Source organism: Manacus vitellinus, unplaced genomic scaffold (assembly GCF_001715985.3).
Source record: "Manacus vitellinus isolate BGI_N305 unplaced genomic scaffold, ASM171598v3 scaffold_9_pilon, whole genome shotgun sequence".
Lineage (NCBI taxonomy): Eukaryota > Metazoa > Chordata > Aves > Passeriformes > Pipridae > Manacus > Manacus vitellinus.
Genome location: NW_021940917.1, coordinates 8597730 through 8625590, shown reverse-complemented (window position 1 = coordinate 8625590; position 27861 = coordinate 8597730). Strand labels below are relative to the sequence as shown.

Here is a 27861-nt window from a genome sequence, read left to right as displayed (position 1 = left end):
AAGGAATTTTAAACATCATTCTTCAAAAAGAACTTGCTAACTCTTGCTAACTTCCTACATCATGAAAACCAAAACTGACACATCTATTTACTTTGACTAACTTTTTAAAACAGAAATGTGGTATCTGAGGTCTCTGTTTCCCTTTCTATGTGTGTTTCTATGTGTGAGGCATGGGCTTGGAAAGCAAATGGCAATGATCAAACCCTGTGAACTCCGTGGCCACCAACAAGGACACCATTGTCTGCTAGTCACCCCCGCCCCCTGCTGTCCCTTATCCAGGATGCTATTAATACACATTGCAGCAGAAGATGATCAACAAGGAGCACAGTGGCACTTACCAGTGACCTGAACAATCACATTGCTGCTGGATTTACATAGGCAGTCAAATGCATTTGACACACCTTAAAGAATTACAGGCAGTCAGCCGGAAGAGCTCTTTCTAAAAACACTCTGGAGATCTTTCTGTCTAATTATGTAGTTGTACACATTTAAAGACACTGCTTCAGCCACTAGATAAGTCTCTTCTTAATGGTCCTTAAACATTGGAAAAAATCTTTAAAAACAATCAATCTGCTTTTGTCTACATATTTTACTTGACAAACTTTACTGGTTCTGCTTGCTTCACTTCTTCACTTTCTGTTGAACTCAGAAATACTCCAGCAAAGGTCTCTAGCAGCACTTTTCTTAAAGCATATTGTATTTTTCGTCATTTAAATATCTAAATGTGGCCATTTTCTTCTTTAGTCCTATTAAAGATATATTCAAGAAATCAGATGTTCTGCAAACAAATACAGAACAAATATAAAAAGTCCTTACTTTTTCAGGTGGGCACAGAAGGAATGAAAAAAATCATAGATACGGTTTCTTTTAACCTGAAAGGGCAAGAATTGCACTTGATCTGCTGGCAAGGCTCCACCAACACAACCGGTACTCAGGTGACAGGATTAAGACTGCAATATCTGTTTGATATCTGGGTTTAAATCTTCCCTTCTTGACTCGCGGGTGCAATAAGGAGTATGTTGGTTCCTGGAGCAGCATGTGCAAAGTGCAAGACTGATGGCTGTCCTCTGTTACACAAACCATGGGTACGCAATTATGCTCCTGCTAATATTTGCTTCTAACTAAACAGATCAAAGCCACTAATGATATTGGTAGGTAACTGTGTCCTCTGCAGCCACAGGAATATATCATCAATGGACACAGAAAATCAGTGGCACTGCTGCCACTGAAGCACATCTACCTGAAGAGCCAAACCAGAGTAAAAGGGTCCCCTGTTCCTGTGCTTCTGGTACCTCCACTCATGGAGCTGGGAATATATCCCTGGTGGTCCCAGAGACTGCATTCACTAAAGCATGTCCACTTCCGTCACTGCTTTAATGTATGAACCACTGCAGATCACACCACACCTGGATATTCAAATTAGATGACAGAACCACAGGTATAGTGCTCTACTTAAATCTCTTAGCGAGTAAGAGCCTATCCTCTCATCATAGCTGCAATCCATAGCTCACAAATAAGGCACACGCACGGAACTGTCTAATCAGGGCATGCATTTGTGATGGCATGTAACTCTGAAAGAGTATGTGTCTCTGCAATTAGTGTGGCACATGTAATTATGTAGCAAAACAGACAATTATGCAGTAAAAGCTCTGAGGAAACATTTGCTACTCATTGGAGGAGGCTTTCTTTGCTAGAAATTAGCAACTGAGCATGAAGAAGGGCTCCTGGAATGGCAGAGAATCCAGTGAGGAATGCTAGGAGAGGAAAAAATACGATTAAGAACTCACACAATTTTCTTCCTCAACACATTCTGGCAGAATCTGGGGACAGCTTTGTGAGGTCATGGCAATGAGAGTATGCTCCAAGCACTCCTGTAAGAGCAGAGTCAATTTGCTGATTCTAATTACTTTTAGAACAGAACTGAGATAACTAAGGATGGAAGCAGCTGACAAAAATAAAAACTTTCCAAGACAGCCCAGGCCACAGAGCCTGCTCAGGACAACTGGCTGGGCGTGGGAGAATGGCACGTCAGGATGACGACACCGACACCGTGCATGGGAGGAGGCTTGGAGGAGGAGGGTGGTGGGACACACACAGACCCCCTGCCTCAGCTGTTTGGCAGAAGCAGGCGAGCTTTGCAGGGGACTGCTTTTGCTCCTCAGCGATAAACCCCCCACCAGCAGCTTTGTATTTGCCGCCTACAGGGAGGAGGCTTTTCAAAGCCTGCACCATTACAAGACCTGTGAATGGGAAATAGGCTGCATTCAATCCTAACTGTAGTCAGCAATACAGCATTCACAGAGATTCCTTTAAACTGCTCATCTAGACCCAGATTTTCCAGAAGTTGCTGTTACATTTACACAAACTCTGAATGTGCATTCATTTCTGTTTAAGTCAAGATGCAACGGGGTAATTAGAGTCACTTCTACAATGCTGCTGCACTTTACTAAACTACAGTTATTAGCAGCTTAGAAAATTATTAGCATATTTTCTCTTTGGCTGAATTCTTCATCTACAAAAGTGTAAGTGTTTGGGAAATCAGTTCTTTTAGAAGGAAAAAAATGTGGGTGTGCTACTAGCAAGACCCAGCAAACCTACTGCCAGTGCCTTCCTTTGTTTGATGCAACACAAAATGCCTACGGAAACAAGGGGGAGGCAATCCTGAGCCACATCAACATTCTTCCGAAGCAACAGTGGCTGTGGTGAGGACGGAGAGGAAAAGAGAAAACGATTGAGAAGTTTTATGGTTTAAGAATCTAACACAGCTTCCTCATTGCACGATCCTACAATCACTCCAGCCAAGTTTCAGGACAGTTTTTGATATTGTTGGTCTCCTGGCTTCATTTGCATTGTCAACCTTCCATTTCTTCAGCTTTCATCTTCTTTTGAAGATGTCCTGTATTTCATCTGCTTCTCCTCCCACTACCTGGGCACTGAACCAGTGTTTTGTTCAACCCTATCCACTCTGCTCTTGGATCTGACTCTTGGGCCGACCATACCTCTAGCAGTTTTAGTACTAAAACCACATTTGCATGCGGCTGACCGGCTAATCCATAAGTCCTTGATGATGTCAACCATCTTATCCCTCTCCACCTACTGTCTTGGCCTGCCTCTCTCTGCAAATAAGAAGGAACCAAATGATGGATTTGTTAGGAGGCTGACTCTGGCAAACCTTCAAGAGAGCAGCTGCTTTCATTCATCTCACCCATTGGTCACCAGTCACCACCTGTGTAACAGATGGAGCCAATCTCAAACACTACAAAGATACAAAAATCAACTGCACCTCTGTGCTTCTAGACAGCCCTCTGGTCCAGGGACAAAACCCCTAGCCAACACAGATATTGCTCCATGCTTGCTTGTGACAGTAAGTATGGCTTTAGAGAAGTCATTTTCTGTAGAAGGATGGTAAGACATGGTGTTGCAGCTCATAACCATCAAGAAAAGCCTAGAGTTGTATGAGGTGGTAGCACCCATCCATCACAGCTCATTTTCTCTGCCACACAACAGGTGCTCATACAGGAGCCATCATCCCACCCCATCCCAGATGGGAAAGGCAGCCCAAACCACTGTGGCAGCTCCCGTCTCACAACGGCTCGTGCGCTTCCTTCATCCCTCCCACGGCCGGCTCTCATGGGGCAGCTGCCACCCCATTCACCTCCAAAAATGTGGTAATCCTCCCTCCTCACTGGAGGGACAAGAATGCACCAGTGGAAGCCTTTGCAGAAAGCAGTCTGAAGACACAGGCCAAAGTCTTTGTGTTTTGGAAATTTTCTGTTGAGGGGAGCTAAGAGAAAGCAATAGCTAAAAAAAACCTTCAGAAGATCCCAGAATTGAGGCAAAAACAGGGATATAGATGATGATGCAGAGTTCAAGGAAAGAAAGGGGATTTCTACTGACATCCCCTACAGAAACCATTAATCTTCATTAAAAGAAAATCAAACCCAAATACAAACTCAAAGTGTTGCCTTGTTCCTATGAAAAAAGGTCTCCTTTTTTCACACTATATTTTATACTGACACCTAAGGGTTTTAAAACTACTATGGAAAGTTTTGTCCGGAAAAATTACAAGTTTTCACTTAATGAAATAAAATTCAAGTTTCAGAGAAAAATAAATCCTCAAATCCTGTAGTCAAATTTTGAATTTAAGATATGTTAAGGCACATGCTGGCACTACCTTGAATAGTTCCAGTCATAATCCTATTTACACACAAAAAGCAAAACCTGTTCCTCTCAGAGGAATAGTGCATTACACTGTGCATTACACAGTGTCTTCAATACACAGACCAAAACCATTCCTGGTAACTGAAATGTGTAAGTGTTGAGTGTCACAATGACATTCTCCATAAGCAGCTCTCTATGCTCTTCAGTGACTATTTTGAGGTACCCAGACAGTACAATCTTTTTTTTATGGAATGCTGGCTTGTCTCCTAAGCTCTTCAGAAATCACAAGGGTACATTCTAAAAATCAATGCAGTTTCATACTACTTCCCCCTAAGAAGCAGTGAAGGGCTCTTTTGGAACACAGACAGTAATAAGAGATGTGGTTACTTGGACAGTTTTCTAAGTGGTCTTCCTATTTCGTTTTCTCATCTGTTTTAGAGAAGAAGTTGTGATTGTATTTGTTCAGGAAACATATGAAAAGCTTTTTCATTGCATCTGAGCCACAGGCTTCAGCTTCCCCATGTGATACACTTTAAAGCTCTTTTATCAAATCAAACTCCAGTCTTCTTTTGCTGCTGTAATAAATTAAAGATGGATAAAACTATTAATACTTTAATGATAAACATATACTATATGGTAGGATGTTTTAATGATGAGCCCATAATCAATTGATACTGTATTTTTCCAAACATGTCTCTAAGCTCCAGTATTTTCTGTGCCCTCAATGAGAAATAGCTTAAGTTTTTCCTGGGTAAGTCAGGATCCAAATTTGGAATAAACCTTACTACTTCCCACTAACTTCAAGGTATGCAAATGAGAAGCAGTTTTCTACAGGAAGGAAAACACCTGATCCTGTATGCCAGTTTTTTCCTTTGCTTCCTGTAAATACAGATCTGGTCTCTCTGCGAAGAATTTGCAACCCAAATGACTGGATTCCACCAATTGCTATAGGAGCAAGAAAAACAAGTATCTTCCTTCTTTAATGCTTGTGCAGCTGTTGTAAAAATGCAACAATAAAAGGCTAACTACTTTTTATTAAATATTTTGATTCCTGCAAAGAACTGCATGAAGCACCTGTATGGCCAAAGTTACTTATACAGAAATCAGTATTTAGGGACAAAAGGCTGCTAACTTCTGAATAAAAAGAAATATCACTTCTGATAAAGAAAAAACATTGCAGAATTTATCAGAGTTGTGATATGGTTACATAGCTGGTAGAAAGGAAAGCAATATATATTCAAGCGGTGTAGATTTGGATACTACTCTGTGTGGGGCTGGTTAGTTTTGCTATGAAAGTGCTGTTCCATTCTACAGTAATCAAGACGCAAATTTGAAATTACAGGAAGCTGTGATTAAACTTTCCTTCAGAAAGTGCAGCACCTTTTGGTACTTCCAGTCTACACTCCTACCCACACCCCATTTTCTATTAGCCACACATAGGGAGAACCAGGAGCTTCAAAGCACCCAAGAAATCAGTAAATCAGTGATGATTTCAGGTACCAGAACCTGCATTCAAAAGGCCATTCTCTTGTTCTCTACACTGTAATGTAGGTCAGCTTGAAAGCACAACTGAATTAGAGCAGTAAATGCATGCATAAGAATGCTGTTCATCCAGAAGAATGTGTTTTTATCATCACTCTCATCAGTTCAAATCCCACTTGTGATGGCCCTTTCAGTTCCAAAATGATTTCTACCTCAAAAGAAAAATGCAACACCAAGTATTTTTCATATTGCTTCACTCTATTCTGTAGGACAGAATGAGGAGCACAGTACGCCCTATGTGCAGGGATGGGAAACAAACCAATGCTGCAGAGGGACACCACTAGACTCAAGGTCAATACAAACCATGTTTATGTGTTAATCAACCACCCCACCACAGATGGTTAGTACTTTTTAACTTCGTTACGCATTTTTCCTAAGGCTTATTTTTCTGTGACTTGTCTCTAAAATCTGCCTTTGCTGAAACAAGATTGAATACTTCCAACAGCTGGGATACTTGATTTAGAAAGGTTGTGGTGCCAAGTCACTTAAAATGGTATAAATATGATCCACCGAAGCAGCCTCCAATGCTACCTAAGGAAATGCAATGGTTTGCTGGAGAAATAAAGAGCACTGGATCCAACTACCACATTTACACACAAGCAGAAAATTATCCCACAGCCTGGCAGGGAATACAATGCATGATACAATCCTTAAGGAATAGACGGATAATTTCTTCTTCACAGCTGAAGGTCATAGGTGAGGTCCTGTGCCATGAACTGTTGCACTTGCAGAGTCCACTTGGACAGGCTCCCCTTAGCTGCTGATAGTGCATCTGAGCTAAGGGCTCTGTTGTTAGTAGCACTGACACTCAGCCTCTGGTTTGATATTAAGTGAATGAGGAGAAATCCCAACTGAATAAGGACAAGAAAATGTTCAGCTTAAACAGACTGCCCAATACAGATACTGAGCTGAGCAGAACACGACTTTTGAATGTATGCATAAAAAAATCAGTTTCACAAAATGCTGCAGCTGAAATCTGCACAGCACATGTCGAGGATGGAACAATTGCTCTGATAAAGCACGATCTAATCCCAGTGGGGAGGGGAAAGGACGGTAAACTAAGCCTTGCTCTTAATACTCTCTAACCCATCTAGATAATGTCAGCACAAGGAAAGAGTGACCTTTATGGTCACTTGCACAGAAAAAAAAAATGAGGCAAGGGGATTTCCAGAATTCCTTAGTCTTTTCATTAGGTGCAAGGGGGTTCTTGTTCCATCTAAAGAATGGATCTACAACCCTCCTATGTAAATGAGAGATCTAGAGAAAAATAAAAGCATGTTAATCATTTTGGTGCATGAGAAAGGGACCTCCGGAGGAAGGAATTTGGGTTAGGCAGGGGCAGGAGGAAGGCAGTAAACTGAGACAAAAGGCCAGGCAGTTCATTTGCTCTCAGAGCAGATCTTATGGTTGCTAGGAAAACTGTTTTAATAGATGTGAGGAACTGAGATAAACCTGCCATAAATACACAAATAGGCTTTCTGAGATATATTAGTATTACTAAAGTCTTCTGACGATACAGATTCTTTCACTGGCTCATACAATTCTGTAAACCTGTCATAAATGGCAGCCTAAACAGCATTTTCTGAACAAAGATAGATGATCTCTATGCTGGAGCTCTTTCACCCCTTACTTTCAAGGGCAATATAGAAGGAACTGAAATGCTTTAACAGAAGCAACCCCCTACAAACTTTTGCAAATAAAGACTAAGATAATTTTTCTCTTTTTTTATTTCACTTCTTTGCTGCACAAACACCAACTGATGGAAATCATACTGCTTTTAACTATTTCCTAAAGCTTAATAAATATTTGCTGCACTTCTGAAAGGCATGGCTGCTCAATATCTACTGGAGTTTGACAGTCTGGAGTGCTGCCACAGAGGCTATGCTGGGCTAAAGGAGCAAACTGTGCTCAGAAATGTAAGGCTAAACATCTGTTTCTTTGACAGCTAAAGAAGGTTAAGAATTATTATTGATGTTTTGTCTTTATCAAGAGGACTTGTTACAGCTGCTCTCATCCATTAGATTAAGACCCATCACAACAAAATCTCCTTAAATGAAGGTATGCCTACGTAACCATGCACAGTGCAGTGTGTCTCACTCAATAGTACCCTGCTCTGCCAGGAGCACAAAGAGCAGGACAGTGTTTACTCACTGCAGGCCTTGGGAGAGTTAGAGTCTGAGGGCTCAACCAGTCAGCTGGCACTATGGATTGCTTTCTTCAGTTTTTCAAGTAAATGGAGTTATTTTAAAGTTAGAGACCCCTAAAACTCTCTACTAAGAGAGTGCATGTAGTGGCTTAAAAAGGTCCCTGTTTATAATTAGCTTTACCCAAAATGTATTTTAGGCTGTTACCTCCAGACTCAGGCAAAAGCAGATCACTGGAACATTATAAAAAGAAACCTGAAGGGACATGAAGAAACGATATCTACCCTAGTCTTAGCTCAAAAATCACTTGATTTATATAAGTGAAGAGGGGGAAAATATGATGGTGATCAAAGGATGTAACTGAAGTCTCTGCCAACAGCTGATTTATGCACACAAGTGGGGAAGAGAAGCTGCTTCCAGCAAGAGCCTGGCACACCACCTCCCCTGAGTCATGCTCTCCAGTGTGTCACCATGCCCAGAGTTCATCAAGGAACTACCACATAAAAATGCTTTCACTCTAGTCCCTTTTTCCAGAAACACACCACGAATTAAACAATGCTTGGGGTACAAGCTGGAGATTTTACACAAGAGCCAAAACCTTGTAACTCTAATGCACTGCAATTCACAAGGTTCTTCTTCTAAGGGCTTGCATGTAATTTAATTTTCTGAATGGCACATGTAGAAAAATACCCATCCAAAGATACACACCTGCAAAATGAAACTTGCTATCATTAAACAATGAATCCAATGTAGCCAGGATGATCAGGGGACTTTGCCAAACCACTTCAACAAATGTCCCACAAGTAAATAATACTTAACAGAAAAGTTAAAAAGAAAAAAAAAGTTGAAATGACTACAGGGTCTATAGAACAGTTTTGCTAGTAAGAGGCCAAATTCGTATAGTCTGTAAGAAGGAGGATGTTGCTAAATTCTCCACATACCACTGCTGTCCCTAGGCTATAAATGTGACCTACCACGTGAGTGTGGTGTTGTGAACAGTTAGCAGCTTCATCTAAGCTTTGCGCATAACACAAACTAAGCATTACAGTCATCTCACTATCTCCTGCAGGAGAGTGTTTCATTGAAAGGGAGACTTGGATAGGATTTTTTTCCTAATTCCTTATTTGGGAAAAAGGCAGTTGAGAAATTCCTGGGAGTAAGACATCTCCTTTCAGCACCTACTACTTCCTGTCCCTCTGCCCCTGCTCCCCTCTCCTCTTCCAAGCAAAAACTCATTATTCCTGCTGAAAAGTCACTGATTAAATGACCTACAGCACATCTGGACTACATTAGGCTATTATTTGATTAAGGCATTCATCACTTGCTCTTTCAGCAAGTGGAGAATTAAGATAATGATGGAGGAAAATGGTGTTAACTGAACTGGCTATTACCACTCAAACTGGTCTGCTTGAAAAGTCCTTCAGATTTCTCATTTCCTCAGTTATAGGTTCTTTTTTACCTAATTACAGGAAAATTAAATAAATAGTGGTTAATTCATTTAATGTTGGCAAGATCATTAAAGCCAATTACACTGTTACATTAAGGGTTGTATTTCTCAGACAATTTGCTATCTGATAGGAAATGTTTGCTTGGAGGTATTTTAAACAATCATAAAAAGGCTCAGCATTAAACTGCAAGCAGCACCTCACATTTCTGTACAAACAGAAGTTTGACACATTCCAGATCAAATTGCTTTAGAGGAGAGGGGGAAGAGACAAAAATGGCTTCTCAAAAGAGTATTGTTTACTAGCACATCACACAAGACACAACTCAGTTTTCAGTATTTGAAGTGACTGCATAAAACTTCATCTATGGAGTCTGTGTACAGAAAAACAAAAGCACAAGGTAGAAGGAAAGATCATGTCAACTTGGCTTTCAGATGCTTTCCCCTAAATATTCTTCCTCATTTCACAGGAGTTAAGGAATGTGCTATCCTAGTGCGTGCACTGAGGGTTCATCGGGAATGCTGTTGCTGCTAAATGTGACTGCTCATGGTACTATGTTTAATTTCCTTCAGTGCTAAACAACTATAAGATGAAGCTGAACAGACACCCTGAAAGCGTCTTTATGAGCTGAAGTTTGCTATACAGTGTCAAGAAGGATAACACACTTGATGAGTGGGAAGCATACCCCTCCACAGCAACTAAAGAAGTCAGCCAGAAGACTGCAAGTGCTGCCTAAGGAATATACTCACTGCATGTGCTGGGTGGTTTCCCTAGTTATCAGATGCACAGGATATACAAAAAGTATCTTTCCTCCTTGGAATCAATATTCTTCTGTATTACATCTATGTAGAAAGTTGCAAATTTCACAAAGCTCTGCCTACTGCTTGCAATGAACAAACTAGCTACAAAGAATTCCACAAATTTGTGGTATGGTAAATACTCCTCCCGATATTGAATGATAAAGGCGCAACGAAGACACATGTCACAGGCGAGAAATCTTAGCTTACCCTTACTCTGTTTCTGTAAACTCTGAAGCAAACCCCAAATATGCTGTTTTCCACAAAGGCCTTCACTCCTTAAGTCACATTCCTTCCCCAGCTCATTAGAGGACTGTGATGTCATAGGCTGAGGGAGGGTTTGTTAAAAAACCAAACAAACAAATAAAAAACACAAACAAACAAACAAAAAAAAAAAAGAAAAAAGGAAAAACAAGAAAGTAAAAAAAGGAAAAAAGGGAAAAAGAAGAAAGAAGGAAAAAAAGAGGAAACCCACACCCTCAGCCCACTCACACCCTCAGCCCACTCACACCCTCAGCCCACTCACACCCTCAGCCCACTCACACCCTCAGCCCACTCACACCCTCAGCGCACTCACAGAGAGTCTCTTTTAAAGGAAAATTCCTGTTCACTCTACTCATAAGGAGCATGACTTCACTTAACCTCTAAGGGAGCCATCTCCTTAGGGATACTTTCAAAAGCACTGTTGGCAACAGACCTTAAGACATGTTTTCAGCTAACATAAGCAGGGGTTTACTGTTGTAGGTTCATTTTTTTTTGTTTGGTTTTTGGGTATTTTTACGGGGGGGGAGGGGGTGGCTGCAGGGAGGTCCACTAACCTACAGCACAGCATGTGGCTGGCTTAGTACTAGGAAGGAGGAATCCCATGAAGGGCTGCTGTGAAAGACACAAGTTCCAAGAAGTAACTAGCAGTACTTTTTACCTACGAGGAAAAACAAAATGGCTGGACTATATTTCTTTCCACAGGAGAGGCTGCAATGTTAATTGAAGTGCTTAGGGCACCTTTGGTAACATGTTTCAGAAGTCTTAGGTCAGAGCAGTGGTGTACAGCCCGTATGAATAGTACCAGCCAAATGCAAAACAGCTGAATAGAAGGAATGCAAAAAACCCCCACCCAAATTTAGAAAGGAGGGTGACGAGGAAAGACAGCACAGTGTTTTCTACAGTATAGTACTTGTTTACTACTGCTGCCTCTGGGCTAGTGACATTTGAGTACCCTTGGATTAGGTTTCCTGGAGGCTTAATAGTTAAAGCTAAAAACATGAGCTATGCTGACCAGATATCCCCTGCAATGGGATAACTTTGGGTTAAAATGGCTTGAATTCAGTGTCAGACGTTGCTATAGATGATACAGCTTAAGGGCTGAAAGCTTACCTGAAGAAAAAGATATTGACTTGCTTTCTTACTACTTCTAAGGCATCAGCAAAGGGAAGGCACAGCCATTCTTTACCAGCAATGATGAAAATGAACAGCAGTGACATTTTTGACAGGAGAACCCTTGAAGGCAGTGGTAGCTCACTTCACCAGATGCTCCACCACCTGCTTGAGCCACATTAAATGAGGCAAGTCAGATCTCTACAGCATTAAATGGGCAGGTAAGAAACTCTGTCATCTGTTGAATGAATCTATGAAAACAGAATGTAAATAAGGTCTCACTGGAGAAAAAAAAAGAAAAGGCACTCAACATTCCTGTCCTAAAATAAAACTGAGTGGTTTTGGTGAGCCTAAAGTGACAGGAAATACTGTGTGCTTTCATATACTACCTCCTACACTGTCTGCACAAGGGGTAGATATTATAATACATTAGTTATAGATTTCACAATATTAGCTATTTTTATTCCCTTAGATCATCCCAGAATTCTACACTATCAAGAGGGATAGGTGTCCAACAGAGAAATAAAATACTGTATTAAAGTGTATGGATTTAAAATGCAATTTCTATAGCTGCTTATTGATTAAATATGAATTTTAAGTAACCCTGCTTCACCTGTGGTCACCGAAGAAGAGAAAGGTCAGAAGATACTTATCTTCCATACTCTTCCTGACACCAACTGTCTGAAGTCCCACGAGCCTGGGAGGTCACTGGAGGACAGAGCTGTTACTGGAGCACTACCCAGGTATGCAGGAGATGGAGCTCGAGACCCTTGTTTGATAGAGACTCATGGGAGTTGTCCATTTGACATGCAAATACTCTGTTTTCACTGAAGTCTAAAGGAGTTGCACTTGAAAATATCTTTTTTTTTTTTTTAATTACCTGTTTCTCATACCAACTAGTTTTGAAAAACAGGAATGACTTGTCCTTAACATATTGGTATGTTTCAAGAATGAACTGGGCTATTGGTAATGATGTGTGTACAGTATAGCAGCGTAGCTTTAGTAGCAAAGGCAGCAGATACACCCTGTTAAGCCATCTTTTGCTAGAGCTGGCCTCAGATAAACAAACAAGCTTTTCTCCCCTCAGGAATTCAGACCCACCATTACTGTCAGCTTTAAATAAGTTAGGTTTTTTCTTTTTTTTTTTTCCTGTTGGTTGGTTGTTCGTTTTGGGTTTTTTTCTTAAAGCCTTAGTCTCTCCTGATACAACCTCAAGTTTATTTAAAAAAAAAAGTTATAGTGCTCTTGGTTGAAGCAAAAAGCATGAACAGAAACTTGAAATGGCTGACTGATCAATAAATAAATAAAAATGCAGAAATTTAACTCAAAGTGGTCCAAGAACACTTTAAAATTATTCCTCCTAACTTCCTGAAGTGCAAAGACTATTGACATCTCTGAATTTTAAACCAATACATGACTATAAGCAGTAAGCCCCGGGGTCCTCTGCATCATGCCATACTGAAACGCAGTAAGTGTATGAAGATTGAAATGTACTGGAGAGACTGTATTTGTATCCACCAAACAGTCAGCAAGTATTAATTTCTGGAGACATAAGGAGCAAGATTGTAAAAGACAAGAGTGCTGGCCTCAGTATCTGAGAAAAAAAGGGACCATTATGAAGAGATTTACCTGTTTCAGGCCCTAATTTTCCAAATTTGCAGCAGTAATGCACATTAAATGCAAGGATGCTGGGTTTCATGACTAAATCAGTGTATATGGAAAGCTAGTATAAGGCAGCAACTCCTAATTTTATTCTGCAGATCTGAGGATCCTTAGGTCTACAGCCAAACTTGTCTATCAGAGTGGCAGGTCATATGCAATTTCAGTGCTGAACAGCCAGAAGACTGCCCTGTCCATGCCACAAGGCCACCTGTAGAGGCAAATGAGACGTGTAAGCTATAGCTCAACCAGTCAACGAACAAGATGTAGGTGCACCATGTTCTCTGCAAGGGTGTTGTGACTATGTTGTGACCTCTTTAATCTGAAACAGCCCTCCTCTATGAACCTTAAAGATAACGTGATGAGATCTGAATCTGAGGCACAGTCTATGCTTTGAGTGTTTCTCAGAGAAGCCATCTCAGATTTTAGCAGCTGGGTGCAACTTGTGGTTATGGTTAAACACAAATTCTTTAAAATGTGGCAGCAATAGTAACTTGCAGTGTTATATCTCCTGATTAAGCAGTAACAGAATTATAGTGGTCACAAGCCCTTTCAGCTACCTCAGGACACAGATGCAGCCCAAACACCACACTGGAGATAACTGCACCACTGAAAGCACAGGGTCATTGCTGCAATCTGTTGTGAAGAGCTAATTCTGTTCTTTTAACATGTTGTTGGAAGAAAAAAAAAGGGAGAAAAAAAAGAGAAAAGAGAAGAAAAGAAAAGAGAAAAAAGGCAAGGCAAAGGCAAGGCAAAGGCAAGGCAAGGCCAGGCAAGGTGGGAAAATGGGAAAGGGGAAAAAGAAAGAAAAAAGAGAGAAGAGAGAATAAAGAGAAAAGAGAAAAAAGAAAGATGGGTTTCTCTTTATGGAAAGTATACACAAGCTTAACATAAACCAAGCAAATCCTCTTGTGCATCCCTTTCCTGTTCAGGGAGTAAATACCCTGCCTGACTTTCTGAGTCTGTTGGACTAGCACCCTTATGTGATCAGTAAATTTAAGATGTGCAAACCAGAAGAAAAAACAAATATCAAAACTATTCCCTTACCTCCTTCTGTATCAATGTCTTTCCATAACACATATCTCACTGGAAAAAGTGCTATCCCTCTCCTCTGTATCACAGCAGAGTTGTGTGCACATGCAGGAAGGTCTTATGGGACTAGAGTCACCATTTCAGCTCGTTATCTTCAAACTGTATTATCTCCACAGACAGCTCTGTCTTGGGCAGTAAAATGAAAAGTGCCCCAGAAGGCTGGCTGCTTGAAGAAAAACTGGTGCTTAAGCATGCAATTGCTAAAGTTTACTAACCATTTTAAGGATCTCCTTCTCATTTTCAACACCTCCTCTGCAAATCTACCCTTAACAAACCAGTGGAGGGTGAAATATGGGTGGTGAACATCAGAGGACGTCTTGTGCAAAGAACCAGAGTAAAACAACAAAGATACAGGAGATGCAGTAAGGGTTTTAATGTCAGCCTGTCACTGGTTGGTTTGGTGCTTTGTGGCTTTTAAGTGAATTGTTCTATTCTTCTGCTTTCTCTTCACATAAAACATTTCTGATCCCTTTGCACGGCCCCACCAGCGTGGGGAGATGCAGGGAGCACAGGTCAGGAGAGGGGGAGGCATTTTTCTGAGCACGTTCCCATCCACCCATGATGCCAGTCCAATCATGTCTGCTCACAAGCCGAGTTTCAATTTTTGGCAGAGGTGGCTCATAGCAGCCACAGGAGCCAATCTGACAAAATTCCTTCTTGCAACAAATACTTTTAAAAAATAAATAGTTTTCTTGAATATTTCCTCATGTTTAAGGGGCTATTTGATAACAAGCAATTCCAAAGAATTTTATCTGGTGAGCAATCTTAATTGTTCTTCCTCCTCCTTTTACGGAAATCAGGAGCTTTAAACCTAAAGGACACTTCTGTTTATTTTAAGAGTACAAATTGGCTCTGTCAGTTTAATTTCCCCTGGTGCTGTAACCAGACCTGCTGTTTTTTGTATAAAGCCAACCTGCATGAGACAGAAGTAAAACCAATTTATGAGATATGCTGCATGGACAGCTTGCTCACACCTCAAACCTCTCCTTTCCAGAGCAGACCCCCCACCTGACACCTGTATTTCAGACAAAGTATTGACTGCTGCTGTAGCAGCAGGAGAATAACTGCTCAGCATGAATTACACAAGGATGACCACCAAAACAAATTCCAATAGGAAACTGTGACATTAAACCTTGATTGGGGAACAGAGGGCTTTAAAATTCACTAGTGCTTTGCATTTTCTGGGTGATTTGCAGTGAAGAGGTGAAATAGGGGGAAGGGTCCAGTGCCAGGCTCTGGCACTGCTTGCTGTCAGGACTGTGTCTTCTTATGACAGAAAAAGACTACAGCTTCTTCGGAAAGAAAATGCCTCCAGTGAGTACTTGTACTTCCATCAATGTCTACTCACGCTGGCAGCTGGGTTGGGTAATGTGAGTAGGAAATGTTCAACCCTGTTGAAAATGAAGAGTTTGCTTTCATCCCAACTCAAAGAATACCTGGAGGCCCTCTCTTGATGCTATTTGGATTAAAATTAATTTCCAATGCTAAAACTGGTCTTCATTCTTATTCCCATACTGAACAGGTAAAACCTCTTAAAAGAAGTGTTCACACTTGACTGCTCTGAAAACTGGGGCTTTGGGGGCATTCTCCATTCAGAAAGAAAGTGGCACGTGGCATGTTTAGTACTCCCATCACAGCAAAGATAAAATACCTTGTCAAAATTATCAGGGCTGGAGACATAAATGCCAATCAGCTGACAGTGCTATGTGTCACAACAGGATGATGTCTGGAGAAATAAGTGAGAAAGGTCATACAGCATCCCACTTACTTGTTTTCCTCAGATACTTACAGTTAATATTTAGCTGTTCATCTCCTTACTTACTCTCTCGCAAGCAAAAAAGGAATCTGAAATGACAAATGACTTACATTTGTTGCAAGCCATTTATAGGGGGAAAGACTTCCTTTCCTCTGTCGTCTTCTCTCTACCTTTTCAGTACCTCTCAAATGCACTGGCTTACCCACATGCTTTTATTGTGGGTACAGAGGTGGGTGAAAACTCCACAACCTGTGCCAGCAGATGTGGCCACTGCTACCCACTGTGATTCCAGCGGCATAGTGCTACAGTCTCTTCACAGTAAACTCTTCACCTCCACTCTTCTGAGCTTTAAAAGTGTTAAGCTCATTTAAGCACCCTCCCTAGAGAGGTATGCAAGCAGAGGAGGGACTCAGTGTTAAAAGTGAGGTAACCCAAGCCAGCCTGACGTGCACTCACAATAAGAGTAGGATGCCACTTTGCTCTGCTGCAAGCCAACTTCAGCTGCTTTGTGCTCCCATGTGTGTGGCGTGCATGGACACCAAGTGGGTAACTGAGCAGTCCTCTATCAGTTGCCCAGTGGGAATGGTCCTGTGCAGGCTCTTGCTCCTCCTTAAATGTAAGGTGATTTGAAGAAGCCTTCTCTGGACTGATTTTAAATGTTGTTAGCACTTGAGACGACCTACATACTAAGGCTGTTTCTCAGGCAAACATAAAAGATGACAAAAAAAAACAACACCCAAACCAAATCATTCCACAACCACCCGAGTTAAAACAAGCAATTTATTGTGGCAGCAAAGAACTTGTGCACATTGTTTGTTTTGATTTGTTTAGATAAGGTGGCTGGGAACAAAGATCATCAGGAATTTTGAAAAAGCTGATAGAAAAATGTTTGTTTTTAAACAGAACAAAATGTTTAGGTAACTCCCAGACTTGCAAGTTGGAGCTTTGCTTGTTAATTTCAGTTAATTCAGCCCAAATCTGAGCTTTTTAACTTGGGTGCTGTCTTTTAGAGTTACATGTCCTGCACTGGCAAAAGACAGAGGGATGTTCAGGGTTATGGGAGACATAATTTCTTCAGTGGAGTCAAACTTCTTCCCATGTTTACAGAAAACCTTCTGAATTTTGAGGGAGCTAGAAGTCACAGTGAATATCCTTCAGGCTGTTTGCAGTTTCCCTGGGGTTTCAGAAGAAAGTCAGGCTCTCAAGAGAGCCTCTCATTACCCTCTGCTGAATATGTTAAATATAACAGACTTACAGTAAGTTCCTCTAAACATAATCCAAGAATATGGGGTTCTTCCAGATGCAGAGCTGCTGTAGCTTTGAACAACACAGTACTAACTAAACATATATATAGAAAATTAGAAAGGAGAGATCCTAACAGTCTAGGAAAAAAGAACACTTAGCTGCAATAACAGCACTCATTGCTATCTGCCATCTACCTAAAGGAGACCAATAAGAAACACAGGACAACTTATCAACATAAACTACATATGATTAGTCTATTACAAACCAAGAATCAACATTACAAAATGTCAAACAGCCCCAAGCTTAGAAAATATGTGTATATTTCAAGTTGCATTTAATGCTTCTTTTGCTGTAATTACTCAGCTGTTATTTCTTCGATACTTAATGTTGGCAAATTGGTCATAACACATCCAATTTTGTTGCACTACAACTGATTTGTTTCATTAATAGGGTAGCTGGTTTTGATTAACAGGGTAGCTAAACTTCACAAGAGCCCAGGACTGCATTTTCCTTGAAGATCAGCTGTACACAGCTCAGGAGATGCAAGCAGACCCTTTCTGGTCTAAAAACACAGCTTAAGTTCATTCCACAAAAACCTTCAAGAAATCCATAATCTTGCTTTCCCCTATGACTCCAGAAAGGTGTGGGAAAAGCGAACACAAGTAAGATGTGTGCTGGTCCCAGCTTAAGTCTTAGACATATAACTAACACAAATAGAGGATGATGCCATTAAGCAAGACTACACATAAACTGACAAAGATAAGCCCTGTGATGCTTAATCAAATGAGCCGGGGTATATCAGGAAACAATATGCATCTTTAACTACAAAAGAAACACAAACATGCATTCCCTGATCACAGCCATGCTCTAGCACTTAGAGGCAATTATCTGAATTTTTCTAGTAATGTCTTACTGATAAGCTTGTGTCAAGGCACTGGCTTATCTTCCTAGTCATTATGAATTTCTTCTAATGCTCCCTGCTAAGCTTCACTGAATTGATGGCACTGCGTAAAGAAGTGTAGATAGGATTGCAGCATAACATCCTACATAAATTCAGCATTAAAACTTATCTCATTCGTCAATTAATTAATCAGTGCAACTAATTAAGCTGGTGAAACTGTGATACAGCAAAAATTCCCGTGAAATTCAGTATCCCCCCGAAATTCAGTATTCCCCCTGAAATTTCACTGCTTTCTGAGACACCAGGTTCAACTATAAAACTGGACAGGAGAAAACACGAATAAGCTTGCTGACAGTAAATGGACTGAAACAAGCACCGTGTTCCACTATAAGCATACTCTTCCTGATGCAATAATATTTTCTTATTTAAAAAAAATGCTGGGTTGGAAACATCTGAACTGTCTTGCATACTTTGGAAAGGTAGGTTAAAGGAGAATGCTGAAGGAGCTTTACCCTATTGGGGCAGAAAACCCTCACAAAGACAAGAAATTTCCAAGCAGCACAACTTGTCCTAGGTCAAGGTAGATGCTCAAGTTCACATAATCAGAAGAAAAGGTAAGGCACTCTGAAAGTCAACACATGTGCAACACATTGCAATTACTTAATCCTGAAGTCTGCCTGTGACTATGAAACTCATGTGTGCTTTAAAGGAAAAATCAATTTAAATGAAAGATGTATAATACCAAAATCTTATAATAGCAACACCCCTGTGGTTTGAGCCTGTTCATCCTGCCTCTGCCCAAGGTGACTTCCCCTTAAGTTCTGTGTATGGACACAATGCTGAAACATGGCTCATCAACTGTCCAGCAGACCCCCTGCTTGGCACTTTCAAGTGTTCAGCTACAATCTGGGATCATGTATCAGTCTCAAAACAACATGCTGTCTCTCACTCCAGTCAAACATCAGCACTGAGGCATCTGTTTTTAATTCCCTCCTCCTATTACAATAATAGCAACAATAAAGTCAACCCATAATGATTTCTTGGGCTCAAATCAACGGCTCAGCAAATCAGGACTCTAACAATGACAAGAATGCAGGGTTTTAGAAAGCAATAGCAAATGTTGTACTAGCCTGTGTCCCCTGTCTACAGCTGTCTGTACGAGCAGTGAGAAGGTGTCTCCAGCAGCGATACACGTGGGGATTGCAGTAATCATAGCTGCGTGGAGAAGGAGCTCATCTCGTCTTCTTCATGGCATATATCCATCTAAATCTATAAATCTATAGATGTAGAAAGAAACAGAGAGGGAGTAGTCCCCACTGTGGTAACTCACTGTGGAGCCAGAGGATGACTTTATGTGGAAGCTTCACCTCTTGCATCTGTGCACATGACAATATATGCTATCTCACAGCAATTCTTAAGTCTGGGAAAGGCTGACCAGCTCAAACTGCCTTTCCAACCTGTAGTCCTGTATGGAAAATATAACAGTCTGCACAAAGGCAGATGGAGAAACATGGGATGGCATGACCATTTCATGTATTAAGAATGCAATTTGGAAAATGCAGGCACAAGAAGAAATCCATAAAGCCCATCTTTCTTTTGCTGTTATAGGGATGATGGGCAGAACAACACTTTGCATATAGTCCCACCCACTAGTACCTCAAACCACACTGTAGGCACCCACCTGCTTCACAACATGCAGGAAATTACCTTCATTTCACAGAATAATCTAAATCAGTATTTTTTAAAACATCTTCCTTAGGAGACCACCTTCCTAGTACATTTTATAAAAGCATGGAGGTTCAGCCACCAATGTTCTCCATTAAGGCAGTCACAAAACTGGGACAACCTAAAACTGGAGAAATACTTGAAAAAATAACAAGCATAAGCAATGTCATATGTGTGACTCATGGCAAGGAACCAAACTTGTGAATTAGATGCCTGGGCTTTAATGCCTTAGGTGTAACACTGCACCCAAGACACTATAAAGCCCCTGAGATTTTACCCGGGAGCTGCTGGTGAACAGTTCCATGACATCACTTCCTCTCTCCCCAGTCCAGATGTCCTTTTCCTGCAATATATAAGGTAAACTGGCCCAAAATTCCACCACAAATTTGTAACATGGTCCAGGGGTAGAGGCAGAGCACCTTTAAACTCTGCTAGGAAGGGCTGCATTACCACCCTGTGTATTACTTGTGGAGCACCACCAAGTGAAAGGTAGCCACCAAAAGGGGAAAACACGCGAGAAACCACATGACTCATGCCTCTGTTCTAAGATTATTACTCTAGCATGAAATTCTGACAAATTAGTCCATTTTGAAACTTCCTCTCACCTTTCTACACATAGACAACCATAGAGGGCATGGATGATTGTCAGTAAGACACAGTATGGGGCTTGTGAGATATTTCTTATGACAGCTGTTTTTTGTCCACCAAACTGAACACCCAAGCTGCAATCAATCCTTTTTTTGTGTTTTATATTGATCCCTCTTCCTTCCATAACTGAACAGATACCCTTCGAAAAGGGCAACAGTGTAACCAGGGAGGACTCCAAGGAGTCCCTGGTACCATCTGCCTTTCTAGGGTCACAACATTAGACCATGTATTAGCATCACTTTTATGTCTCACTGCCACTTCTGTGACTGACTGGTGAGTGAACGGGTTTAGCTTGCAGGAAAGGGTTAACACCAAGATTTGTTTTGCATTATTAACAGATATTGTAAAAGGACTGGAACTGTAATCTCTTTTAGGCTGAAAGCCTGACATCTGGAGTACAAACTGTCCATTTGTTTGGTGTTTGCATTAACTCTCGTCTGAACAGGATTCTGTGGTCATACAGCAGACCTGGGACAAACCTTAGCTGCCTATTTTCTTGGGAGCAGCTGCAGAGCCAGGGGAAGCGACCAGGGCAGTGGCAGATGCAGCTGAAGCAGCCATGAATGCCTGCAGCATCTCATTCAAAACTCCATCCCCTTGCTGTAGGCTCCTAAAACATTCTTAAGCACCTGTCTAACTTTATTGCTCCCAGGTAGCTTCTCTGGTTTTGAAGCAGGAGTTTAGAAACTCAGGATGCTGGGAAAAATCTCAAGCTGATTTTCACATAACAAAAACATCACAGCAATCCCTGCCTGCTCCCCTACCCCCTCCCCACCCCAACTGACATGTTTGTTTTCATGGTTTCCCTTTCTGACTGGTAGGTTAACAAGAACTTGGTGTTCAAAAAGAACTTTCATGAGGAGAATAAAAATATATTTTATTTTTCTCTTTATGTACTTTGTAACTCACAAAATGATAGACAGCAGAGTTGTGTGTACTCTATGAGGTGAATATCATTTATCAAAGTTGACACATTCAAAATAAGGCAGGGACTTAAATAAGTTATCATAACTAGAAAAATAAATACAACAGCTAATCTCAAAACTCAATTTGTATTCCTTATGATGACCTAAAGCTGGCAGTACTCATCATGTGAGATCCCCGAGCTATAAATAATCTTAGCTAAGAACAAATGAACATTTTTTACATGCAGGACTAAATGCATTATGGTTTTCTGGCAGAACAAAAAATAACACCAGACCAAAACCATGTCTCATTTTTAAGGGAAAAAACGCCAAGCCAGTAAAGCAGACCTCCAAAAAAGGAAATCTCTAATCTACAAGTGCAAGTACCCAAGCATGTCTCCAACCCTTCTCATTCCGTTTAATAAGAGAGGAAACCAGGCCACCAGAAGTTTACAGACTAATGCAATTACAGGGTGGCTCAATAAGCACTGATTTGTCTGTTCTCTATGACATGCAAGATAAAGCTATGCTAACAGGTCTGGTTTTCCTTTCACAAAGTTGAATACTTATTAATCAATCAGAATGGATGTTTTTCAGGGGGGAAAGTAGCATTCAGTTGCTGGTAAATATATGAATGACCGTCTCATAGCTATTTTTAAGATCCATTAACTAACTAAATAATTGGATTTACCTATAAATAACAAATGTATTTTCATCAGATAGCATTTAACATTTCTTACATCACAGGTGAAAAAAAATCCTCTTAGCAGTATTAAAAGGCAAATAAAATTAAACTCATAAGCACAGTACCACTTCAAAATCACCATGAACTTTTCAACAGTTCTGTGAATACAAGGATACAAGTGTACCATCAAAAAGTCACTCACTGAAAAAAAGCTACTTGAAGAAAAACAAGTTGTTTTGCTGTTTGCAAGTGGGATGAACGTGGGAATCGGCCTTTCTTCTGGAATGGTGAGCGGCAGTTTGCACATGGACAACAGCAGACATCTGGACCAGATCCAGACATATAGAAAGCAGAGCTCATTGTTTTTTGAAACCGCAACATTGCAGACGAGGCCCTTAAAACAAAAATGCTGGAATCCTGATGCTCAAAGTAAAACTCCCAGAATCAGTTCCTGACACCTTAACAAGTGGTTTCTAGGACAGATAGATCTAGGCATTACTGGTGTGTATGCATTCAGATTTAAAAGATGAATTTCAAGTATTCCACTTGGCAAATCTGGGATTGTCAAGGTCCCATCAAGAGGAAAAACAGAATATACACTAGAAGGCCAATTCAATCACTAACTTAACATCTAATGCTTGAGAATCTCAGATTCTGAAAACAAAGGAGGACAGTGCTACTTAATTTTCATCAGAAACTATATAGGAAAGTTACTCACACTACTTCAAAAGTTTGCTGATGGCTGAGTTTAAAACACCCACACCACAGTCCAAGGACTGACATTTCTCCTAACTAAGGACCATTATTATTCACATTGTTGACTACGAAGGGAAATACCCAGCTTGCAAAGGGATAATTCAGCTTGACCTAGGCCAGACCTGAGTGGGACCTCTGGGTTATTCTCTTAGGGCATGGAAAGACTGTACTGTTCTTCCACCAGAAATGCCCTTCATAGCATCCCAGTACTCTGCTCAGTGGAAACCAGAATGCTTTCCTACACCCTCCAACTTTAGACTCTGTATACATGCATAAACAGTATTTCATACTATGTCTGCTGATAATTTCAGGAAATACATCTGAACAGAGCTTTGCTGAGTAAGTCAGCTAAGCAGAAATTACCCAAAGTAATATATATGCCTTCAATTAGGGAACTGTGAACATCTCAGCAACAAAGTAATAACATGGCTAATGTACTTATCAGTGCACTAGCACTGACATCTCTTCTTACCAATTAGTGTCTCAAAAAGGATAAAGAAAAGATCATAGCTTTGTGAGGTGATTTGACAGCTGGCTATTACAGAAGCACTGCCAAAACCTGCAGCATAAATAAGGGTATGTCTTCAAAGCCAAGCTCACCCAGACAAACACACCTCTATGATGCATTCCCCATCACCACGCCAGTTAGTACATAGATACCTCATTCCTGAGTTTGGGAGAAGTAGCATACTGGGCTAGTAACACAGGTTGGAGTCCACGTGGTTCCTGGGTTCCTGCTGTAAGGGATGCATGTGACTGCCAATGGTCCTCATCTGACCCAAAGTATGAGGATGCACATCTCTGACGTCAATACACATGTCAATTTTGTAGCTGAAGTGGCAATAAAACTACAGCTTCAAACTACGCTGAAACTGCAAAAAGAACTCTTAGCCAAGACACTTCACCTCAGTCATTTCATCAGGATATCTGATTAATGCTCAGCAGCTTCTGGCACAGCCCAGATGTGGACCTTAATGTACGAGACACTATGCTAGTTTTGAAACAGCATAATAACCCAGTCACAGCCTCTGGACAGAGCTAAGCAAAGAGGTGGACACATGAAGGCAAGGTGCAACATCAAGTGACAACAAAGCGGAAGTACTATCAATGAAAAGCAGAGGCCATCAACATTACTATTCTCAGCCACAGGTGTGTGCTGGCATCACCAGGGTAAGACTTGAAGGAAGAGAGTGAGAAGGTTTTTTAGGTAATTACGGAGACTATAATTAAAGCCATAAGCCAGAACTTCTTACAACCTCACAGGTTATGCAAGGTAAAAAAACGAAAAAACCCAGTCACCCAGCAATCTTCAGACAAAGCCAATTCCTCAGAGAAGAAAGGAGCTCAAGACACTTCTGCTTGCACTGGGGAGTGGTCAGGGAGACCACAAGTAAAATAATGTGTATCTTCGAACAGGAAGATCTTAGCAGTGAGTATAATTAATGAAGGGAACATTTTAATAAAGGCTGTCATTAATGCTCCCTTGCAGGACATGTGGAATCAAAACTGGATGTTTTTCTAAAAGATAAACTGTACTTGAAACAATAATCAATTTAGGGAAATCCAGTGGTCTATGTCACTATGCCAGTCATAATGTGATCACAGCTTTAGACTTTATGACCCATGAATATAATGAGTCATGAATACCAACAGTACTGTTCCTTCCTCCAGTAAAGTGTCTGATGACATGACGCCTAGATGTGGGTGGGTTATGATTAAGGATATATTTTACTGTGACTTTGCTCAAGAACTTTTTTCCGTGATGATTGCCATGGCATGGACAAGTTGTTCTTCCAGGAATTATGATAAAATATTGACTTCAGCAAAAGCTCCATCTTTTTGTATTTATATCCAGGTATATTTTCCCAGCACAAAACGAACAAGGATATTCTGATGGGAACTGGAGACAAGTTTTAATTATTTAAAATTTATATCAAAACAGCCCAGAATAAATTTATGAACACATCACTGAAATCTGGTTCGTACTACTGCCAGAAAATGGCAACAAAGGTACAGAGCAATATGCTTAAACATACAGTTATAACTGTGTTGAAAAGGGGCCCTGAAAGTCCTTCTCACTGAATGAGGACAGCAAACATGGGGACAGCTCAAAACAGATTTAAGACACTTCTGGCAGACAGCTTCTGGTTACAGGTCAGAGAAGCTGCTGATATCATCATGGCTTTTTCCCCCAATTTATCCCATTACTACCTTTCTTCTGCCATATCCAGTCTCCTGATCATATGAAAAACAAAGGATAGTGAGTGCTTCTATACCTTGAGCAGACCTGTGTCGCATTGGGTCAGCATCTAAAGACTAAAAACTAAGAAGGGAAAAGGAACTTGAAGGGAAAACACTTTTGAAAGTCAGAAGGGCATCATGTAGCAACAGAAACAACAACCTAAGAGTGGTTTAAGTGTAGCACATAAGAGCGTGACTACCAACAGCAGAGATTAAATGACCCATGTTACTATAATAATGTGCACAAACAGGTATTGCTGGCACTTGATGGAACCAAATCTCCCTAATCATACACCAGTAAAAATAATTCCATTTGCTCAGATGTCATTATTAAAGTCCCAGGAAGCCAAGAAATGCCAGTACAAAAATGTGGCTATATAGCCCTTTTTCCTCATGTTTTTAAGCTCTCAAAGGTGAGCCTGTCTTTTTTTCCAAGCTTTTCTCTTCTACCAGAAGGTGCTAGAACCTTTTCTTTACTTCTAAAGAAAGCAGAAACTCTTCCATGCTCTTTCAGTCACATCAACTCAGGGTTTCAGCAAAATGCTAGCTTTCCAACACTCAGAACAAAAAAACCTGGCAGTACAGAGAGGACAGAAACACATCTGCACAAGCAAGTATCATCGAGCCATACTAGGCATTCACTGCTCATTCTTTTTAACTTGTAGGACACTGAGGTCCTTTGCTAGGATCTTTTATGCTGAGAAGAGGACTGGAAGTACCTGATCCAAACCTATGCAACTGGAGTCATCTTCTGCTAGCACATAATGTTAAGCGTAAGTCAGCTCCTCCTAGAATGCTTTTGTATTTACTTGCTACCAAGACAAATTACCAGCCTGAAAACACCACTTCAGTTGTAAGACAAGATGCTTATTTTTCACTGTGGAGTGCTACTTATTTGCCTGGGAACACAGGTTCACATAAGAGCTGGAGACTTACGTTAGATACTGCTCTCAAGCATCTCCTTCCTGAAAAATGCCAGGAAATTGTATCAGCTCTTTAGTCTGAAGAGAAGCAGGCATGAGTTAATTCATCTGAGTCACCGAAGACGTAATGAGAACACTTTTGGTTAGGTATGAAAATATTCTGGCTTTTTTTGCCAGTTTTTTTTTTGGTGGTTGGAATCCAGGAACCATCAGCTAGAAACATATTATTTGCATGTGACAATAACGAGTATTTCTTCCAAATCTTGCTTTTACTACATCACATAATAAAATACTAAAATCTGGAGATGCTAGAATTAACAGCTGTATGTGTGAAAGAAAAACACCACCCAGCCCAGCAAAATGCACCTCAACAATATTAAAGGATCACGTCTACTTTTACTGACCTTTCTAGTTTTTTTCTGATCTAATTCAAAACAATTTAGTGCAAACATAAAGCACTCCACCATTCAGTAAAATTCAGAATGCCAAACCTGATAGAGAAAATGCAGAACTACAATGATTTACAGTCTTTATTTGTTTCTGCTAGGGCTTATGAAATCCTTCAGACACACACCTGGAAAGACTGTGCCTCTGCTTTAGGGAATTTATGTTCCTGCAGTTCCTCCTTACTTCCCAAGGGCTTAGCACAAATTACAGCTTTTTAAATGAGCAGCATTCATTAAATCACATTACCAGTACTGCTGCAGTGCCTGATGTGCCTCTAATGAGTTTTAGAACAGTTTTGCTATGTACCATGAGACTAGAGACAGCCCTGCCTTTCCACTCATCGTACCTGTGCTAACTCCAAAGCCCCCAGCAATAACGTTTTGGTGAAACTTCTCCACTTTTGGTATCACTATAAATAATGTTTTCAAACTACTGTCACATTATCTTTGTACACCCAGCCCTGCACTAGCTGAAATTAAGGACAGCTTTGCTGTGGACTTCAGCAGGAGCAGGCTGTAAGCCTGAATGCTGATTACAGCTTTCATGCTTTCAAGCAAGTCAAAGGTGAGCTGGACAGTCTTCCAGGCATGAAATGCTAAATGGTGTCTTCGGCTGGACCACAGGCTTACCTAGAAGAAAAAATACTGCAGCCTTCCTCCAGCAAGGTCAACAGTATACTCTCATCAGCTGTCTAATTAATATGATTTAATCAATATTAATGTACAGCAGTACCTGCATAGGCAAAAGGTAATGTGAAACTTATCACTGGATTGACTAGATTAACTCATTGCAATAGAGAAATGTAAATAAGAACAAACCCAAATATTTGTATTAAACTGTATTTTTTTTTAAGCATGTACAAGGCAGATTTGTAAACCGGGGGCTATGGACAGCTTCCACATCATTGCCACAGCAGAAGTTTCAAACTGTCCTAGCATTACCCAGAGAAAGTCCTGTGGAATTCAGACTTCTGAGCACAGAAGTCTGTGCTCAGAAGAACATTTTTCAGCTTGATCCTGGACATTGTCCATCCACATGTGTAATGAATGCATGGGTAGGTGGACAGCAGACTACGATTGCACAGCCTGGCATAGTCATTGCAGGCATGACTTCATCTATGTGGGGATGCAGTATCCCTTTTTTGGAAGAAGCTATCTATGCCTGGTTTTTAGTAAGCAATGATGGAAAGAAAGCTGAGGGCACCACCTATTTCAATGAAGTGGTCACCTGTCTGAAGGATTTCAATTAGAACAGAAATATATGTATTCATATCTAAGCTGGTATCACAACTGCAACATTGTACTGCAAGGACAGTAAATACATTTAATCTTTTAACCTTCTTTTGACAGCGAGTGGGCACTTGATTTCATTTGATATGAGTGCTCCCCAGGCACCCTATTTAATTTTTGGCTTAG

The 27861-nt window shown here is 40.7% G+C and overlaps 1 protein-coding gene across 7 annotated transcripts in view; it reads right to left on the bottom strand.

Annotated features, from left to right (window-relative positions):
• The window catches only part of PALM2-AKAP2 (PALM2-AKAP2 fusion), a 264850-nt gene that overhangs the window by 24368 nt on the left and 212621 nt on the right, over positions 1–27861 (bottom strand). Inside the window, exon 1 of one of the 7 annotated variants that reach the window (XM_029965382.1) lies at positions 10300–10352. The exons of 5 other annotated variants lie outside the window; for them this stretch is intronic. Coding sequence is in view for 1 of the 2 variants with exons in the window: in XM_029965381.1 (XP_029821241.1) it covers positions 1241–1342 (102 nt within the window). In the remaining variant the exon portion in view is untranslated. Of the gene's footprint in view, positions 1–1240; positions 1363–10299; positions 10353–27861 lie in introns of those variants that run through there. One more of the 7 variants, XM_029965381.1, reaches the window with a different exon arrangement.